General features: G+C 45.3%; 2 protein-coding genes and 1 long non-coding RNA gene across 7 annotated transcripts in view; 2 read left to right on the top strand and 1 right to left on the bottom strand.

Moving 5' to 3' along the window:
* Window positions 1–4109, top strand: part of RBKS (ribokinase) — a 70491-nt gene extending 66382 nt beyond the window's left edge. For 2 of the 3 annotated variants that reach the window (XM_030499069.1, XM_030499071.1), the window contains exon 8: window positions 3016–4109. In XM_030499069.1, the coding sequence (XP_030354929.1) occupies window positions 3016–3189 (174 nt within the window). In that variant the 3' untranslated portion in view covers window positions 3190–4109. The remainder of the gene's footprint in view (window positions 1–3015) is intronic. The other variant, XM_030499070.1, reaches the window with a different exon arrangement.
* Window positions 4032–10047, bottom strand: MRPL33 (mitochondrial ribosomal protein L33). Of its 3 annotated transcripts, none has more exons than XM_030499073.1 (4): window positions 9731–10047; window positions 8771–8789; window positions 6554–6660; window positions 4032–4347 (listed from the first exon to the last, which is right to left on the bottom strand). In XM_030499073.1, the coding sequence occupies exons 1-4, from the start codon at window positions 9750–9752 to the stop codon at window positions 4298–4300; spliced, it is 198 nt and encodes a 65-aa protein (XP_030354933.1). In that variant the 5' UTR covers window positions 9753–10047; the 3' UTR covers window positions 4032–4297. The 3 variants fall into 3 exon arrangements, with proteins under 3 accessions (XP_030354933.1, XP_030354935.1, XP_030354932.1); XM_030499075.1 differs by lacking the exon at window positions 9731–10047 and adding an exon at window positions 9590–9650 and having other exon boundaries at window positions 4112–4347; XM_030499072.1 differs by lacking the exon at window positions 9731–10047 and adding an exon at window positions 8917–9171 and having other exon boundaries at window positions 4112–4347.
* Window positions 9830–20464, top strand: part of LOC115613530 — a 25646-nt gene continuing 15011 nt past the window's right edge. The window contains exons 1-2 of the long non-coding RNA XR_003993419.1: window positions 9830–9943; window positions 12250–12462. This is a non-coding gene — a long non-coding RNA (uncharacterized LOC115613530). The remainder of the gene's footprint in view (window positions 9944–12249; window positions 12463–20464) is intronic.

The following is a 20464-nucleotide window of genomic DNA, read 5'->3' as shown; positions in this document are numbered from 1 at the left end:
ATTTTTACAAAGGAGTTGTTTGCTGTTGGGGTTTTTTTTTCTTACGGAAGGTTTGGAAACAGCTAAATATAAAACCAGTATTTGCTAATCCAGAGTTTGGATTATCTTGATTTTACCCTGAGCCTGTTCCTTCTTCTGCTCTGCATGCACTGGCCTTTTCTGAATCTACCAAACCCAACGTAGCTTAATCCACAATACCATAGAGGGAAGGTCTGTTTCTGTAAGCTGAAAATAGTTCTTACTGCAGTTAACCTTGCAGCTGAGTCAGTTCTGCTATTGCTTTTTAAGGCACGTTTGGCCAGTCATGTCTGCATGGACCAGAACAAGGTTGAACAGGGTATCTGCATCATCAGCCTGATGCATGTCCCTGTTTGCAGTGTGGTAGCTCCTATATTGAAAACAGCCCACATACAAAACATTTACTGACCAGCAACTGAATTTACGATACCCTTGGGGTCTGTAGTAGCTGAGCTTTAGAGAAACTGACTCCTTCAGTCTATGTATGGGAAATAAGGATTTCAGCAAAAGTTTACTGGCATCAAATCCTTCTGTATATTCTCCCAATCATTCCATAATCCTTTCTCTTGCACAAAAAATCTAGGGGGCCTTCTTCCATTCTGCATGGAGGTCTGCTGTTCTCCCCTTTTCCACCTTTGTAGTCCCCTAATGTTGTCCAGCCTCTCCAAAAGGGACATCCACAGCTGTCTCACAACTTCAGTGCATCACCCACAAGTGGAGAGGCACAGGAACATTGCAGGGAGACTCACTTAAGTTCTATCTCGCCGTGATCCACACTAAGACCTGGGGGATGTGTGGTTAGTTTTTTCTTGCTCCAGTAGTGAACAGTGAAGCAAATATTTGGGGCAGTGTTTAGTTACCTCCATTAAAAAAAAAAAATAAAAATACAGTATTCTGCTTCATGCTGCTTCTGAGTAATAGTTTATGCTATTTGACACCTGATATTCTGAGTATTCCTCATGAAAATAGTATTTGGCCACTTCCATTACCCAGTGATCACGGTATGAGAAATATCTGATGTAACAATGAGTTCTTCCTGGTAGAGCTACAGCATAACAGATCTGAAATTCTACTTGTCTGTAACGGCAGCACCAAAATAGCTTTAATAATTAATCATGCACCGATTAGATTATAAACTCGTGAGATGGGCTGGAGATTCTTGTATTATGCATCAGACAAAAGGCACTGGCAATGCTTAACTAGCAGTCACCGGCTCCTGCTCCACCTGCCTTTGTGGGAGCACTCTGGAAACTAGGAGAGAAACAAAGGCCCAGCAGAAGTTGATAAAAGCTTTCAATTGCCCTTGGTATGTTCAGGAATACAGAACTGTTGAAACAGGTGCTGCCCGCCGGGTTACAGCCTCCCTGTTAACTTCTGACTTGCCAGATGCGGCTCTCCATCGTGTCCCACTGGGAAGGTGACAGGAGGCAGCATCCAAACGCTGGGCTAAGTGAGAGTTAAGCAGGGAGTTTCTCGCCTGGGAACGCCAATGCAAACAGCTGCTGTGGAAGGGCTGGACAAAGAGAGCCAAGGCACAGTGTGGGCGCCCGTATCCTGTGCTTACCCCGTAGGGTCCCCTTGCATTGCACACTGCAGCCTGTCAGCTGCTTATAACGTTACAGACACATTTCTGTGGAAGTGGTGGGGTTTTAGCTGGAATGATCTTACATGCACCTCGTTTTAGGGTGAGTAGGAGTTTAACACTGAGAACCACTAGAACTCAGAATTGGAAAATTACTTCCTAACCTTAACTTCCAGTTAGAAACTTTGCTCAGCTATCTTAACTAACTTTTTCCAGGCCCTTTGCTCTTGTCCCATGACTCTTGGGGCCTATTTATTACAACTCCAGAGGCAAATCCCCTCAGGGGAGATAGTCCATATGCTGGTTATTGAAGGCAGAAGATATTACCAGTGTGTCCAGTGTAATGCTTTTCCTGACATAAAGTATGATTTGAAAAAGGGGATCTTAGAACCAGTTTTATGGTATCAACAAGAATTGTTACTAGCCTGGCCTTAGAAATCAAGGCAGTTTTAGGGGAGGAGGAAGGGACCCTGTGGAATGAAATGAGCAAATCAAGTTAAAAATGATTTATTTTACCAGTTGTTGGGGACACTGCAGAGCAGTCAACATCGCAAAACAACAGTTATTGTTCAAAAGCACTTGGCAGCAGACAGTTTTCATTCTTTGCTGATCGGAGCACTAGTGGTACCTCAGAGCAAGCCGGGACATGGTGTCTTCTCTGTTCGCCCTGGGCTCATGTGGGGCAGGCAGAGCATGGAACAGCTCTCCTGGGAGACATGGCTCAGGGACGGACAGCTGGAGAGGGCCACAGCTGCCAGAGCCCCAGGAGAACCTCACTGTCCTCCACCCCATGGCAAATCATCACAGGTGCCAAAGCTTGCCCCAGGAATAAGAGTAGTTTATGCGAGAGACAGCACAGACCTTCATGAGTGGGACCTTTTTCATGAGCAACAGCCAAGTTCTGGAGGCATCCAAATGTCTCTTTCTGCAACTAGGAATTTACAGATGCCACAAGCCACGTGGCTTCTTTTTTTTCCCCTTTTCTCTGTCCCTTCTACCACTGACCTTTATGAAAAACAGAAGTTAAAGGAGAGAAAAATAACTTTAATGAAACATTCAGGTTGAGAAATCAAAACTGGACACTCCGACAACAGGAAGTTTCAAAAGCAGTGTTTAGAATAGCACGTTGCTGAACTGTAGCACACTTGCTTTTCTTTTTCTTTACGTTTTCAGCCATATTATAGCATGTACCTTGACTCAACAGCTGGGCACAAAGATAGTGTCATGGCTTGGATAGTATAGTGTATCGATAGTTTAACACAGCACAATTTCCTGGGCATAGAAAGTGAACAGAACTCAACCCCTAAACAATTTCCTGGCTCCTGCAACCCGTGCTGCAACTTTTTGTCTTTCCAGTAAATGTGTCTGAATTGTTTCCCTCTCTGAGGTTAATAAAACTTGTTATTTTATTCCAGGGAGCTGGAGACAGTTTTGTGGGAGCACTGGCCTTCTACCTGGCTTACTATCCCAAGTTATCCATGGAGGATATGATCAGGAATTCTAACTACGTTGCATCAGTGAGCGTCCAGGCAGCAGGGACACAATCTTCATATCCTTACAGGAAGGACTTGCCCCAGAACCTCTTCTAACTGACATTGCTTAGCTCAAGGTACCAATTTTATCTTATCACAGACAGCATTAGTCTTCTGACTGCACCGAAGTTCTTCTCTGCCACTTGGAAAGACCAGGAAAGCCTTTTTGTTTCTTATGTGAGGAATCCTGTTTGTTGCTGCTCTACAGTGGTAAGATGGGATGGGAACACGAGGTCTTTTGAACACAGCACAGCAGTAGGTCTCTCTGGCCCCACATGCAACCATGGGGCTAAGGCTCATGTGAAGCAGAGCATTAGGTCTGAGACTGCAGCTTCAGTCCTTGGCTGCAGCCACCCAGGCCAGTGCCTGGCTCCTGCCCCATCTGCTCCCATGCAGCTCTGCCAGGCTGGGGAAGGTCCTTCAGACTGGTAAGAGGATGAGTGTGCTACTAAGGTAGACTTTGAAAAACATTTCTAGCACTATTAGCTAATAGGTGAGCTAATTAAGGAAGAAAAACTTGCAAAACCATCCCAGAACTACATTGGCTGTCTGCTTTCTTCATGCTTGACAAAAACCCAGGAGGGAAAAATCCAACCTGCTTACCTGACTGACAATAACCTAGCCCTTGTGGCCATGGTCACAGCTTGTCCAAAAGCTCATCTCAATTGACCAGGTTCCCACTGTTTATCTCTTTCCTAGGAAGGCGCTGGTGCAGCACTTGCCCTCCAAGGACTGACCAGTTCGTGGTCACTACTGTTGAATCTGTGGCTGGTAGGTTAGAAAAACTCGCAATCCTGCCATTGAATTCCTGCTGTGGAAAATGTTGATTTTTATTGCCATATAAAACAATAGCTCCTTTGAAGATTACAGCCTCTTTCACAATGGAAAACACAATGGGATTTGCTATTTAATTTTTTTTTTAATTGAGTACTGTAAAAATAACTCAAAAGATAAATAAATGTTACTCTGATGATCTATGTCCAGACATTAAGAATTTTCTCTCTCTACATTGTTTTATTCACAATGGCCTTCAAATCACAGGAGACGGTGATCCCAGTTCATTTCCTCTCTTTTCAGTCCATGTTGCTGGATTTCTGAATCAGCATTCACCCCGTCCTCCCCCCAGACCATCTCTCCTCTCGCATAAATCAACTCCGGTCATTGTTCAGATTGAGCGGATTTTTCTCTTCTCTGTGAAGAGGACACGTTGTTTTGCTAGAGGGGAAAGAAAGAATCTGTTAAGAAGCCTGAAGTGTTAAACTGCAATCCAGCGAGCCTACGTCCCTTTCTCCTGCCTGCCTTCGCTGCTTAAATGAGTGTAAAGCAACCGACTGGTGCAGCGCTGCTGTTAACCACCTCTTGAAGGGTTTCAGTAGCGCTTTCACTTTACCACATGTAATTTTTAGTTCCTAAGAGGTCCATTTTACCTCTGTGGAAATAAGTATCAAGATTCGAGTGCCTGAAAACATTCAACAGCTGCTCTGTGTGACTATTCTGAGTCACAGCTGCTCAGCGTAGGGACGAAAATAGGTTCTTTCTGCTTTCTACTATTCTTCAACTTCAAAGCCCAAACAACTACAGATGATGAGCTGGATCTAGTCAGTCCCACAGACTGACTGAGACGTTAACTAAGTGTCCGATGGATCTCTCATCGAGGCACAAACTGACCCTGCCTCCAATGCCTGATGCACATGTTGGCAAAGTCAGTTCAGCTGCAGGTTCAGCACAGTCAATGCATTACTTTAAAAAAGCCTAAAAAATAAATGAAAGCAAAGTTTTACAATGCCATACGAACAGCACCACTGCTCCGACTGAGCTTCATTATATGAATTCCTTTGAAAGCTACACAAGAGCAATCCACACAATAACAAAACCTCTTCTTCCACATAAAAGTTTCATTTTAAGAACTACAGCAACTTAGTAACACATTCTGTTGCTGCAGTTAGGAGGTAGTGAAACTTGGGCACCACTGCCACTACTTCACTAAAAAGCTTCATTCTGCAGAGGTCCCAGGTTTTTGAGAAGTACAAAACATAAGGTGAAAATGCATGCCAAGTGAAAATGCTTCCTAACATATTCCTGATGTGAGTTGGTATCTAGACTCAGATTTACTTCCCTTCACATATGCAGCACTTTCTCACATCAATTTCTCACTTGTGTTCTACTACAGGCTACAAAGATCAGAGCTTTTTTTTCTTAATTACTTCCAATTTCGTACTTCAACAACCTACTACGTGTTCCGCAACAGAAGCACTAGTTAGCCCGAGCTCTCCTACTCTTCACGTTCCCTACAGCTTGAGAAGCTTCTGGAAGATCACTTTGTGCAATGTCTCAATGCAGTAATTGAAACTTTTCTTAATCAACAAAATACCCCCAGTAATCTCCAATTCCCCTTCTGCATGGAATTCAGAAAGGAGCCACAACCTCTGTCAGCATGAGTGCGCCGGTGAGAGCACACTGCTTCTGTGGTGGTTCCTCTCACCTGCCATGACCCTCCTGCGCTGTTAGAGCTGAGTATGAAAAGGTCAGTCACGTAACAAGAACTTGATCAAAAAACAAGCTTGAACTACATAACTGCTGGCCATGCATTATGTCATCTACTTAGAGCTGCTTAATACATTTCTTTATTCTAGAGATTTAAATAAGCCTTTCTTGCATTAACTCTGCCATGCTATTTCTAGCATGCTCTGGTTTAAGTTCCAAGTTTCCCCAAATTAAGCTTTTTAGCATTAAATTCAGCTTTTTAATAGTAACTAACTATGGGCTGGTTTCTCCCTCAGAAACTTGAGCTCTTAGCCATCTTTCAGAAAGCTGGGTGAGCAAAAGGCAGCTTGGCAAGTGCTCTAACCCTTCAACAAATAGGATTCTTAAACTGAGAAAATCTACAAGATCCAGAGGAACATAAAAGAACCCACAAACTGTCATCTGGACAGCAGTATCATTTGTGGAGAAGGAAGAGCTTGTGTTTATTTCTTCAAGAGAAAAAGTCTATTTTATAAGTGATGGTTAAAATTTATTGTCTAGAGCACCCATGGGAGCATAAAAGAACATTTCTATTGATGCATACTTCGTGGTTGCTTGTTGGAGGTAGCACAGTCTATCAAACCACACAAAGAAACAGAATGAAAGAACTCCTGTGTTACTTTGCTTTGCCACTGACATGTGGCATGGCTGTCATCAAAGCTCTGATGTGTCAGGCAAGTCACTACTTTGTTTCACTGCCACAATCTGTAATATGAGGGTAACGTTTACTTCCCACTGGAATGTTATAAAGAACAGCAACCATACAGTCATCCCAGTATGAAACATTTTATGACATATTCTGCTTAGATGGGAAAAATCCTGTTACATTCAAACCTTTTGCCCCACAGAGTCAGGAAAGCTTATACAAAGCAGGCTGACTTCTTCCCCCAGCTCTTACCAATGGGATCGTACTTGAACAGCACCAGTTTTTCCTGCAGCCGGAGCCTCCTGACGTTGAAACAGTAGCCCGTCTCAGCTGCACTTTTCATCCTCACCAGGATGTATCTAAAGTCACAAGGAATGTCTTTGTATCACTGCACAGACACACAGCAAGGGCCTGCCACCTCTGCCAGGGCACGGACAAGCTTTCAGCACAAACTTGGCACAGTCACGTAAGATACTTAATTTCAACTTCATGGATGTTCTGGAGGCGAGCGTCAATATTATATGCTAAACTTATAACACAGACAAAGAGCCCACTATAACGCATAAGCTCCAGCATCAAGTTTAAATAATTCCTGAACGGAATACAAGCCCAGAAAGAAGTAGCTCCTCCACAAAACAGTGAAGGGGGAAAGGGAAAGAAAAGGGAAGAGAAAAGAAGGAAAAGAAAAAGGGAAAAAAAGGTAAGTAAAAAAAGGAGAAAAAAAGGAAAAGAAAAATGAATCAGCATACAATTGAGTCACTATGGCTTAAAAGAGAATGGCAAGAGAGGAAGGATGATTGTAGTTGAAGATGTTCGGGCTATAGATAACACTGCATCACAGACTATCACTTCCACATGCAGAGAGGAACCCGAGCAGATAGGATGGAACAAGTGGCATGCAAAAGGAGAAGCGGGACCCCTCAGCATGGCCCATCCTGCTAGAGATATGGGGCTTGATGTTAACCCAGTGCCAGGAAGCCCCTTCCCCACTGGAGGGCTCTCGGTCTGTGGGGCTGACTGGCAGCAGCTGCAGTGTCCCTGGGAGCAGGGCAAGCCAGGAGACGGAGGAGACACCACACCTCCAGCCTGGAAGTATGCCGAGATCTGCACAACTTCCCAGACACAGGGCAGCTTCTGGAGTTTCAAAAGAAAGGTCAAACCCTTTAACCAGCCTGTAAATTGTGTCCTTCTCTTCCACTGCAATAAAGAGGTGGATATATCTCTGCACGTAAGCATTCAATTCATATCCCTGGATCTTCCTGCTTCTAATACAAAATGGTCTGTCAAAATTAACCTTGAAGAGCCATCCATTCTTCCCCACTTGTGCAGCTCTGACCAGTGCACTTCCTTGAGCTCTCCCTTTTTAGCTCTGCAATCTAATTTACTCTAGAGATCAAAATAAACAGAAGAACACTGGATTCCTGCAGACCAACTGACCAACGACAATCTAGGGATTATCCCCAATTATTCTCCTCTCCTGTACAGTACTGCAGATGTGATGTGTAGCAACAGTAACCACACAGACTCCTTCCCCTGTAGCTCACCCACTTCCTCAAAGCCTCTGTGTGGTTTCCCCTTTCGGAGGGAATCAGTGGTATCAGTACGACCAGACCGTGAAATTCTTGTGCACCACATATTTGAGGCCAAGCCTCTTCTGAACAATACACACCTTGTCCAAAAAACTTGAACTTATAGACAATATACGGAGATAACATATTCCTGAAGTATAGATGGGACTATACAAAGAACAGAGAAAGAAACATCAGGGGAAAAAACAAAACAAAACAGAAAAGGGGGTGGGGGAAATCAGTACATTACCATGAGAAACACCATTTTTAAAAGCTGGTTTTCCACCTCACAGAAACATCCTGCTTTACTGTGTTTGTTTCCACAAATAACAGATAACAGTAAAACACCAAGACATCCTGAGCTGGAGTTCAGAGCAAATCAAGATGCCAGAGCACTGCCTGCACCCCGTCCACTCACACACAGACACACAAACGTGCTATAGCTGGGAAGCGTTCTGCACTCTGCCTGTGGGAAGGGTTCACGGCTCCTGCCCAAAGACCCACGCTGCACCTCAGCTTGCCCTCCTCAACTAAAACATATGTAAGGTCAACAAGAGGAAGGTCATGTGGATAATTTAGAGCCTTTCTTGAATCACAAAGTACAGAGGTTTGCTTCCCCTGTGCAGGGTGCTTTGGATATTACAGCTCTGCAAAATGCAACAGCCCACAGCACAAAACCTGCCTTTGCTGCAATTTTAGAACCTGGGGAAGGATTCACACAATTCTGCACTTACCTGTGAAAAAATACACATGCAGAAGGGCAGAGAGGATGCAGCCAGACTTAAGGACTGCTGTTCTCTCAGGTACATTACAAAATGTTAGAAATACCTAATATTTTGTAAAGTCACTTGAAGATACAGGGTGGTAGCAGAAATCAAAAACTGACAAGGAAAGCACTTACTTAGATTTGCTCTTGGCCACTGGTTTGTTGTAGCATGAAGAAGAGAAAAAAGAAAAAAAAAGAAGAAACAGTTATCATTTTATCTTGTTTCCTCTATATGCAACACATAAAGATTAAGAGTTTTCCACTGCCTGCCTTTGCCATACCCCAGATAGATTGCACAAAGAGCTTTACTGTCACCAAAACCTTGCACTCTTCCTCCCATCTATGTGCTCGCAGTTGCCTGCTCTGTCTTCCACCACACCACCTTTGCGTCTGTGCAAGCACCCAGCACAACAGACTGCAGCTGCTGCAGCCTCCAGATGCTTTCGGCGCCGAATACGAACTCATGCTGGGGATGCAGTTAAGGCAGGTGAAATTGCAGCCCCACTCTCTGCTTGCTTACACCCGCTCTGGCTCCCGTCACAGCGCAGTGGTTTGCATGGCCGCAGGGTGAACCCGGCCAGAGCTGTTCTCAGATGGCACTGACCTTCTCACAAGGTTGTGTTTTGTTCCCTGATCTAACCCGCCATGTAGAGCGAAATACGCAGGATTATTTATTTCTGACAGCAAACTGAATCTAAGGTAACCATAAATCTGCAGCATAAATGCAAAACAAATAATTAAAAAAAAACCCAACAAAACAATAATTGAAATAAAAGCTGGTCTGTATCCTGTCCGTGCAGGTCCTGTTTAGGCCATCATGAGCTTCTGCCCAGCCTCCCCTGGCACTGTTCCTCCAGCACACCCCAACCTTACCCACACCCCGGGAGGGCACATCTCCCACCTCAACCCCTCTCCCCCACCACCGACTCCCCCCGCGACTTCCCATTTTCCTACTCAAGAGCTGGAGCGCCTCAACCTCCCCACTGAGGGCTCACAAGTTCCGCTTCCCGCGGGCTCCCCACCTCAGCTCCCACCCCAGGGCCCCACCGCGGCCCCGCTCCCGCCCCGCGCAGCCGCGCTGCCCCCGCCGCTCACAGGCCGCCGCCGTTACAAACATCGCGCCGGCCGCCGCTCACCGCCCCGCACAGACCCCGCCGCCGCCGCCAGTTCCGGGTCTCCCGGAGAAGCGGTTCCGGGGCGGTGGGGCGGGGCGCGGTGCCCGTTAGCGGACGGGGCTTGGTGTTGGGGGCCCCACGGCGCGGGGCGTGCTGGGCCCGGGCACTCGGATGGCGGGACACAGCGGCTGAGGTGCGGGGCGCCCACCGCGGGCCAGCAGCAGCCCCTGCGCTGGGGTCACACAGCGGGGCCGCGCCCGGCCCTGGCGGCCCCGCAGCCGCCCTGGGCAGGAGGGTGGGCCGCAGGTCCGGGTGCGGCTCCACAGCACAGCCACAGGGTGGTTTGGGTTGGAAGGGACCAGTTCAAACTGCAGGGGCTCCTTCCACTAGAACAGGTTGCTCCAAGCCCCGTCCAACCTGGCCTTGAACACTGCCACGGATGGGGCAGCCACAGCTTCTCTGGGCAACCTGTGCCAGGGCCTCACCACCCCCATAATGAAGAATTTCTTCCTAATATCTAATCTAAATCTCCCCTCTGTCAGTTTAAAGCCATTTCCTCTTGTTCTGCCACTACAGGCCCTTGTACAAAGTCTTTCTCCACATTTCTTGTAGGCCCCTTTAGGTACTAGAAGCTGCTCTAAGGTGTCCCGGAACCTTCTCTTCTCCAGGCTGAACAAGCCCAGCTCTCTCAGCCTGTCTCCAGAGCAGAGCTGCTCCAGCCTTGTGATCTTTGTGGCCTCCTCTGGGCTCACTCTAACAGCTCCCATGTCCCTCTTGTGTTGAGGGTACCAGAGCTGAACACAGTGCTCCAAGTGGGGTCTCACCAGGGCAGAGCAGAGGGGTAGAACCCCCTCCCTTGACCTGCTGGCAAGGGCTTTTGATGCAGCCCCGCACATGGTTGGTTTCTGGGCTGCAAGCGCACACTGCTGCTCATGTTGAGCTTTTTGTCGACCAGCACCTTTAAGTCTCTTCCTGAGGCTGCTCTCAATCCATTATGTCATCCTTCAGCACATCTGCTGACCCTCACCTGTCTTTGTTCCTTATGTATATAAAAGGGGGTACTATTGTGGTGTCAAAGTCCCTGAGGCACTAGGAAGCGAGACCTATCAGTATTTATGAGATACTGTGCAAAACCCATGGGCAGGGAGGCCCGAGGGGGCACCCAGGCAAGTTTTCATGTTCTTCTGAGCAGTTAGAAAATGAACTCTTAAGTTGTTATCCTCTAAAGAATTCACAGAAGCTCTGTGGCTTACTTCTCCCTCTCCCACCCATTGGGTACACTGTTAATGATGGATTTCAAGTCCTTGACTATTTAGCAATTACTAAGGCAATTACAATTTCAGCCTGACGTATTTAGATGGAAAGCAAGACTTAGAATGTTTAATAACATCCAGTTAATCTGATATTCTGGGGCATGAAAACAAGTGGCTGACCCTGTAAAAGACTGGAGCAAGACGACACCTCAAGGAAAGCCACGCGGCTCACGTCAAGTGTTCACTTGATATGTTGCTCTTTGTTTCAATCCAGTGATTTCCAAATACTTCCTCTTAATGATACATTGTCTCAATCTTTACTATTTGGCCTTCAGAAGTATAAATCTAGTAGTTACATAATCTGCCCATGAATACCAGAGTGAGAACTTGAAAGCGGTCAGGATGATAAAATGTGAGTGCTGTAAGACTTCTTCTCTTTGATCTGCGTTATTGCCTCAGTCAGAGAACAGACTGAAATGGAATGGGATTGCCAACCTCCTGGCTTCACTGCCAGGAATATAAATCAACATTAAAGATGATTTTAAAATGAAATAGCAAGTTAAACATTTGTACAAACACATCATCAAATAGAGGTTATACTGCCTCTTTTTAAACCTCTTGCCTGCTGGCAAAAAGAAAACTGTTCCAGTGACATTTTCTCTGCTCTGCTGTGACAAGGGCTGCATAAATATAGACACCGTGGATTAGAATAGACTTCAGCAATCTTCAGCTTCCTTTCTAGCAGCCTCTTCTGCAGACAGTTTTCCGTAGCTATGGGTGAAAAACGGGAAGGCCAAAACTGGTACGTATGGCAAGGTGGTGGCAGTGTAGCACGCCCCTGATGGCAGTAGTCATGAGTTAACCTTGGGGACAAGGCATCCTGGCTGGAGGAAAGGAGGGAGAGTCAGGGTTTCTGAACACAACTGATACAGATTTGGTGTGTGGGCTGGGATAAGTCAGGTACTTTGGGATCTTCAGTGGCATGTGCAATGCAAATGCACATTTTTCCTTCAACTTTGCCTAGAGAAAGCAGGGAGTGTGATGAACTGTAATGCCAGCCTGGATAATTCTGATGCTTGCTTAGAGAAAAGTCAGTCATGTCTCCAGTGGAGAAGCTGCTGGTGCCAAACCGATCAGTGTCACTCAGAATCAAACACAAGGGTGGGTTTTAATTCAGCTAGAAAAACAACAATTTGTCATGTTGTAACCTAACTGATTCTTTCCATTTTTATGCTTTACATTCTAGGCTGAGCCCTCTTACCTCCAGGAAGTGAGGAGATGGCTGCTCCTTGCCAAGACAGCGCGGTCAGGTTGCTGGCACACACTGGGCAGGCAAGGAGGTTGTGTCCAAGGTTGGCAGGAGTGATGCTTCTTCAAGTGCATGTGGCATTTCAAGTCAGTCACCACTTGAGAAAGTCACAGGAAAGGAGAGCAGGGCAGCAGATGAAATGTTTGCAAGGTAAATATCCTCTTGGCATTCTGTTTTCTACATGAGTTACTGTCAATTAACACATACAAAACCCAATGCTGGAAACAAGAGAATAACACGGTAAAGCCTGGGAAAAGCTCCACGTGTCCTTCCTGGTTTCCCACAAAAAAACAGGCAAACAGCTAACTAAGCTAAAAATGCACACAGCTCGGTGGAGATAGTTTTAAAACAGCCAGGCTATTTTCTCCTCTCCTCTTGCTTTCCCTTTCTCATCGTGTTACAACTTAGCGGAGCTCTTGCTGTCCACAGTGTTAAACAAACACTCACGGGCACATCACTCATCCCACATAGCAGATGGATTTTTGCATTCTTTCTGCATATCTGAATCCATTATCCCAAGAGGGCTCAGAAGAAAGTGGGCATTAGGTTAATGCGGCTCTGAAAGAGGAACTGTCCAGGTCAGGAGAGCAGGAATGATGGAAAGAGCTAAATCACTTTGAGCCAGTGACCAAATCCATTTCAGCTGCTCGCCTGTTTGAAGTGAGCTGGTGACGGCCTTTAGCCCAGTTTATAGGGTGTCCATGGCACGGTGTCAATGTGTTTGTTAGCAACTTTGTTAGAAAAGGCAGAAAAGCGATGGGCTTGGATGATTCCCTTCTTACCTCTGGAGCTTAGTCGCCCCGGATCAGATACGGGGCACTCTGGTGGCGTAGGTTAGGGCACAGCTCTGTTCTCAGAGCTGTACCTGTTCCCTGCTTATTCTCTCCCAGAGCACTGGTCTCTGGATCTGTTTCTGGAGCTCCTTTCTCCAGCACTGACATCATTCATGTGTAAGGGGAGAAGAACAAAGACAGCACTCACCTGTTTTCTCGTGTGATTTTTCAATACCCATTTCCCAATCCCAACGTCCAAAGTAACAACATCCTTTCAAACCGCCCCCTCTTGAAATGCCACAGTAGTCAAACAGCTGCAAATCAAAACACCTTGTAAACAAGTGACTGAAATCCCGTGGGATGCCTGAGGGCTTGGGCACGTCTCAGAGTGATTATAGTTCCTGCTATACAAATTGGAGTCCATGTAGCACACTTTGTGCCAACTCTGAGCTCTTGCTTTTTATTTTTAGTCCTGTTTGTCGAGGGGTTCTCATGATAAGAAGAATGACGTTCGGCATCGGTGATACACAGATAAAATTAGATAGTAGCCGTAAGTGATCGTACGACTAATCCTCCCCACTGACACTTTTTCCACAGGATTTGGGATCCTGTGGGCCTCAAGGACAGCTTTTCTCTGGGTGAATATCACTTCCCATTAGCAGGCAGCTGAAAAATTGGACTCGCATGGGACATATGTGCAAAGAAATGAATGTCATTGTCGTTACTTATGCCAACAGCTGGGACCATCTGGGACGCTTAAGACAACATTGTCTACATGTGTACAGCTGATCAAAAGTTGTTTTTAGCAAGCCTCTAAACCTTCTTCCCTTTTTGGGGCAACAAAACAAGGCTTTTGCCTTTCATGCATGGACTTTTGTACACAGAGCAGCTGAAGTCATCCGCAGGGCTCAGTCCTGAGACTTTTTAGTCCCCCAGATATAAGTCACCCACGTTGATGCTGAAGACATTATTCCTTTCTTTGGAAGAAGCTGTCTGGGGGAGGATGGGGTAGAAGGTGCATTAGATTTCATCGCTAAAGCAGATATCTCAGGAGAACAGGAGCAGTTGTCCTTTGTTTTGGCTTCTCCCCCCCTTCCCCTCCCCCTAAAATTTAGATTGCTTTCATTTTTACTACAGTGTAAAACATGAAAATGCAAGAGGGTAACTGGTCAGCAAATGCTCTCTATTGCTGAGAAACATGGAATTCAAGCAGGCAGCATACCAAGTGCACTATCAAAGGAAGGTGGGATTGGTTGCCATGTAGCACAAAGGGGTTTAGCTGTGGTACTGTGGCAAAGAAAGAGCATATCAAAATGAAGACTCTGAACCTGTAAGGTCAGTTACCTTTAACCAGGGTAAATAAAGGAAAAGGGAGAGAATAATTATGTAATGTGAACATGGTGTGACACAGATAGGGAATGGAATTTTTTCCTCCTGTTGGAGGAGAATGGCTCAAGTGCCTGGACGTGGCTCATTTTATGTCAAAAATCTGCTGTGGAATAGTTGGTGTATCACTCCCATCACTTCCTGGCAAGGGGGTATCTTCAACTTTAATCCAGAGTGATCAGCCCTAAAGGAAAATAAAATAGGCAGGTTCAAGCGTGGCAAGTGGATGTGGTCCTGTCCATTTAATAATAATAATAATAACAACAATAATAATAATATAATGATAATAATAATAATAATCTCTAGAGAACCAGAAGGAAGGAAGGATAGGGCTTTCTGCATCCCATGGCCTCCCTAAAGGTTTTCTCACTTGGAAGAAGGTCATAGGGTTCAAAGCTGTTTCTCAAGTGCTGCTGTGTAGCATTGCCTTGATGTCATGCATCATTATAAACAAGTTATTACTCCATTCGGTGTTTTGGGAAATGATGGGGCTGTAACAATACACCCACAGCAGTTCCCTCCCTTATCCTGGCAGGCTCTTTAGTGAGCTACTTATGAGCTGTACCTCACTAACTGATGGCTGGCTGGCTGGCTATGTCTGGTAATAGTGTGTCTCGGGGGAATTTGGAGCAGGCATATTGATGGATTTTATGAAGGGCAGAGAGCTGGGAAGGAGGAGCAGGACATAAATTTGTGGTGTCATGTGGTTTGATGGCTGCTTGATCTGAGAACAGCAGGCTGAGAAGGCCTCAGGGCTCCATCACTGCAAGCACTGAATGCATCATCGCTCCTTTTTCTACGCATTTCTGCTTCTGAAGCCAGTCAGTCATTTACACCTGATGGGACAGCAGAAAAACAGAGTTAAGCAGGGCAGTATTCCATTCATTTCTGTCTGCCCAGCTCAGGTTTGAGCTAGACCTGGGATGAAAACTTAAACAAAATAGGAATCATCACAAAGGAACAAGTACTAGAAATGAGGCTTGGGAGGAGCGTGTGTAGAAATCTGTTTGAAGTCTTGGACTCTTGCATAACTGTCTTTGGCTAGTTCCCTAAATGCTTTTTCATCTGCTGTAGTCTCCCTAGACCCATTTCACTTGAACACATACAAGCAATTTGGAATTCCTGATGACGCACAAATGTGTATGCTGTGACCTTTGCATAGTCTCTGCAAAAAGGCTGTCTTTCCTCTTTCTATTTCATAAGCACTGTCCGTCTGGCCTTGCCCTGTCACAATTCTGGATATGAAGAAACAGTCTCCCTCCTGTAGAGGGGAGGCAGTCCGTTAGGTTAACAAGATAAGGACTTTAACAACATTCACAGGTGGCCTGTTGTGAGGCATCTGTTGATCAAGGAAGGTATATGTACACTCCAGTCACCTTTTAGCCCACATTAAACTCTTCAGTGCTGTCATACTACTAGATCAAATCAACTAAAGTTAGCTCTAGCCAGCTGGCTGGGAATATTCCTTGTCTGACAAAGAACAAGCTATTTCCCCACGTCAATAGATAGAGAAAGATATTCCTGAACTTCCCACAAAACAAAGCTAGACTGAATCACATATTTTCACCAGAAGTTATCCTACACAAAGGAACCAGAAAAAAACATTCACCTTCCCTTTTCTCCCAAGTCTTACAACATGGGTTCTAACCTCCCCATTACAGGAAAAGCTGCTCTTCCAAAAGGAAAAGCTGCTCTTCCAAACTATGAAGATCAATAAGAGATTAGTTGTTGTTCCCTAAAGGTCCTGTAACTCTAGTCCAGTTCTTTAAAGGTGCCTTGCTATTTAGCCTAACCTCAGTGAGCGTCCAAGGGGCATAGCTGCATAAGAATCATATATGTAAATATGGTGAAGATGTGATCCGTAGCACCTGACCTTAGATAAATTCCTCTTCAAATATTCTGCTTTCTCACATGACTCAGTCCATTCTCCAGATGGAGTGGGAGAAGACTGGTAGATTGATATTCCCAGCTCTGCCCTGCACGAGCTTCTGATGACCTCGTTCTGGGTAGCTGAAGATCTCACCGCTTCCTCAGTACTAAAATACTCTTGCATCATTTTGAAATCATGATGATCCCACTGAAGAGTGAACATAATCCAGTACTGGCTGCAGTGACCTCATGCCTGTATATGAAATGGTGGTCAGGACATTTCATGCTAGCACTAAACCAGAAGGATTTACTGTAAAGGGATTAAATTTGTTTTTAAAGTGTCTGCAGAGCCAAATCAATTCCAAGGGGTTTCTGAACTGCTGAACAACCAGAGGCAATCATTGCACTTCTCTGTTACCAGATGCAGCCTTTTAACTCTTCTAGGCAGGGACTGTCTTCTACTCCGTATTGGTACAGCTACTAGTTTTGTAGGGTGCCAGCCCATCTGATCCTTTGCACTATGGTGTGGGTAAGCCTTCACTTGCAGGACAGCTAGCAGTACACGTCCCCAGCTGCCCTCCTGTCTGCAGTACCTGTGGGTGAAATATGGGCAGATGCATTCGAGTTAGACGTACATCTGACGCCAACTGCATCTGGCAACCACTCTGGCACTGCAGAGCACTGCCCCAGGATTTCTAGTTATTTATAATTCAGCATCAGATTGGACCCAGTTGCTCCTGGTTAGAGATCTTTTTGCAATAACAAACTAAGATTACACAAAGAGCTTAAAAAAGAATTTCACCCCTCCAGGGCTAAATTACTTCCACTTATATACAACTGTCATATCTTTAAAGGGCAAACCCGGAAAGCTAACACTGAAAAATATAACTCTACAACCGAGATTATCTGCCTGCCCTCTCCAGGCAATCACATCTCATATCTCTAAGGTCTTTCATAGCAAAAAAACAAAATTCAAGCTAAGGGGATGGAAGATTTATGTACAGAGTAGGAAACAACAGCTTGGGAGGAGGTGTATTTGAATGCTAGAGCCAGTTACAAAGACAAACCTCAAACACCATACGACTGGTTTTACATAGCATCTCACTCATGTCTGGTAAAATCACTCCATGCTCACCCAGACTTTGCAAACTACTAGTCACCAACTGAGAAAGGCATGGTGACGTACATGTTATGGTAGCATCCAGCACTGGCAAACCATCCGCTTCCGTATGTAGCTGAGGATCCAATCCAGACGTTTTAGAACTGATGTATTTTTCATGAAATAATAATTGGAAAGCAGGAAGAATAAAACCCCTCTGCACCAACTTACCTGTCCCACGGGAGGTCTCATGCTGATCAACTCACCTTTAGGGAATTTAATTAGGAACAGAGTTAATCAGGAACATGAAGAGGTCACACCTTCTCTACCCTTTTGGTGAATATTCGCAGTCATTTGATGAGAGAGCAGTCATGCTTCACATGGTGGCTGTATTCAGCCCTGATTATATACCTGGATTAATAATCGAAGCACTTAACCCCAGGGGCAGTGGATTTCCCTGGAGAACACAGAAGCTATGGAGGGGGGAGCTCAATGTGTCTGATGTCAAGCTGTGGAGCTGCTCATGGACCTTTTTTGAAAGTCTTCTTACAAAGACCATGTTAGTCTCCTCAAAAGCCTGTGGGACCCAGGCTTTATTGTCAGTTTTCCTCTTATTCCCTTTTCAGTGATGGCAGAGGAGAAAAGTGGAAGGGGAGAAAGGAAAGGTGAGGAAAAGACATTTTTCACTGTCTTTTTTTTATTGTTATATTAAAAAAAAAAATCAAGTAATTTACATAGAAAAGTCTGTGGGTTTCAGTGGGTTTCAGATTTTCATCCCAGTGGACAATTTCCTTATTTATTTGTTTATTTATTTATTTATTATTAGTTTGCCTATGAAAAACATCCCCTGTTAGGGCTTTTTGGTGATTCCTTTTTCCCTCCTTTTACGTGAAGTCAGGACCCAGCACTGCATTGTCTTCAGAAAGCAGCACACTGAGACCAGTGACTAACTGGTACCTTGACAGGAATCCTGGCCCATTCTTCAGCCACAATAGTATCTTACATCTCCAGCTGCTGTAAATGCTTGGGTGGCTCTTCCCCAGGACTGGGCTCTGCGTGGTCCCTCCCAGGAATGATACAAGAAAAGACTCAGAGCAAAGAGCAAAGGCCTCCTTCATTGAGAGTCTCTCCTCGTGTCTCTCTGCAGGTGGTTTCCCTCTGCCCACTAAATCTCCTGGCGTTAGGCAGCACTGATATCATGGGCTGTCAGATGCTCTGTAAGATGATGCTCCCGGGTGCACACTCTGTGACCAAATTCTGCCAACAAATCCCCAGAGGTCCTGATTTTGGCCCTGATGGAGACGCTCAGATACAGCAGTGATGAGTTCTGCTTACAAGGAGCTGAATGATTCCTTGGTCAAACACACTCCACTGTGAGTGGCAGTGAGAGCGACAGCAGGTTGGTCAGTGGTCTTTCCTGAGTGCCAGGCTGCATGGACAGTACGCCCTTATGTATCCAAGGGCTTTGGTAATACCAGAGTAAGCTCAGAAATAGGGCATTCATGTATCCCTACTGCATACGTTCATATCAGATGCAGTTATACCCCTTTCAATAAAATCCCAAGATTTAGAGAGACTGAATTGCTGTAGGCCTCCAGGGTTCACTCAGTCAGATGCAATTTATCATTTAACCTTTTTAAGCAAATCTACCAGTTGCCAATCTTGGCTTCATTTTCTCATTCTTAGAACTCCTGAGCAGAAAGGTCAAACAGTGTGAAATGCAACAAAGAGCAGAGGGCCTTCGATCAACTCTGATTTTTTTCTCAAGACGGGGAACAATTTGTGATTGGCAATGGAAGGGGTGTGTAACCTTCCATAACTGCTGCAATCTCCAGTTAACAGGAGGATGGAGCTGCCTGCTCTGCTGCTATGTTTATTGCCATTGCTTCTTGTGAGGTTGCCCCTGTTCCAGAAGCAGCCTGTAACTCACTGACTGATCAACAGAAATTAGGTAGGAGTAGCTGAGGTTCTTGAGCAGAATGATGGATTTTCCACTATGACTGTGGCTATCCAGAAATCCTGCTCAGTGGGGCAGCACACACAGAGGGACTGTCTTCCACTGCGTTTGCAGCCAGGACTCCAGCCACTTTGGAAACATGTGCAGTTGACTCATATACATGGCTCAGAACTATCACGGAGGAAATGCTGCATCTCCCCAGCCTCTGCCTCTCCCACAGGGAATGACACCTATTCCTAATCAGGCTGAACAAAACAGTCCTGGCAATGGGTTGGTACCTGCAGCCAAACTGTTTTGAAAATATAGACTAAAGTTCCCAAAAAAAAAGTTGTCACCACCAAGGTCTGGATCTTGAGCTCCATGGATTTGTTCTAAGCTTGTTGGTGTCTTCAAGAGGTTTCCCACTGATTTCAGTGAGTTTTGTGGAGGGGGTTTCAGCTAAAACAAAGCATAAAGGGGTTGGGCTGAGGTCTTAACCTCATCCTATTGAACCTTAGATACTTGAAGTTTCATCAACTGCTATAGCCATTCCAGAGAGTAGATGGAATCATATCTCTTTCCATCAGCAGTAGGTTGGCATGAGATCTACAGTTTAGGTCTTTTAGTAAAGTGCCTTACAATAGGTGGTCCTTCTGTGTGGTTTCAAGTAGTTAATTTTCTCAGTACCTCTTGGTACCTCTGAGATAAGGACAGTTACATTTGTTTGTACTGTTTGACAGCTCTAAGGACAGTTTTATCTCTAAGAAATCTGGAGGTCTTTGGAAAGAAAGCTTTATAGAAGTACAAGGAATTATACTTCAGCAAAGCAAACCCACTGTCAGAGGAATCCACACACATGGGCTTCTGTCTCCACCACTCCCTCTCTTCTCTTCCATTACAACCACATTACCACACTACCAACTGTCAGTTCTTGAGCATCCTAACCATTGTTCATTCACATTTATTTCAGCTCGACTAGTGTTCAGTCTAGAGGCTACGAGCTTTCTGCAAGATTGGTTTCAAGTAGATGCACAAAGGAAGGCAGCTGAGCAGTGGGCCTGTTTCCCTCCTAGCAGCTTTTGTTATGAT

This window comes from Strigops habroptila, chromosome 10 (assembly GCF_004027225.2).
Source record: "Strigops habroptila isolate Jane chromosome 10, bStrHab1.2.pri, whole genome shotgun sequence".
Lineage (NCBI taxonomy): Eukaryota > Metazoa > Chordata > Aves > Psittaciformes > Psittacidae > Strigops > Strigops habroptila.
The sequence above is the reverse complement of the archived record's forward strand: the minus strand, read 5'-3'. Positions and strand labels throughout refer to the sequence as shown.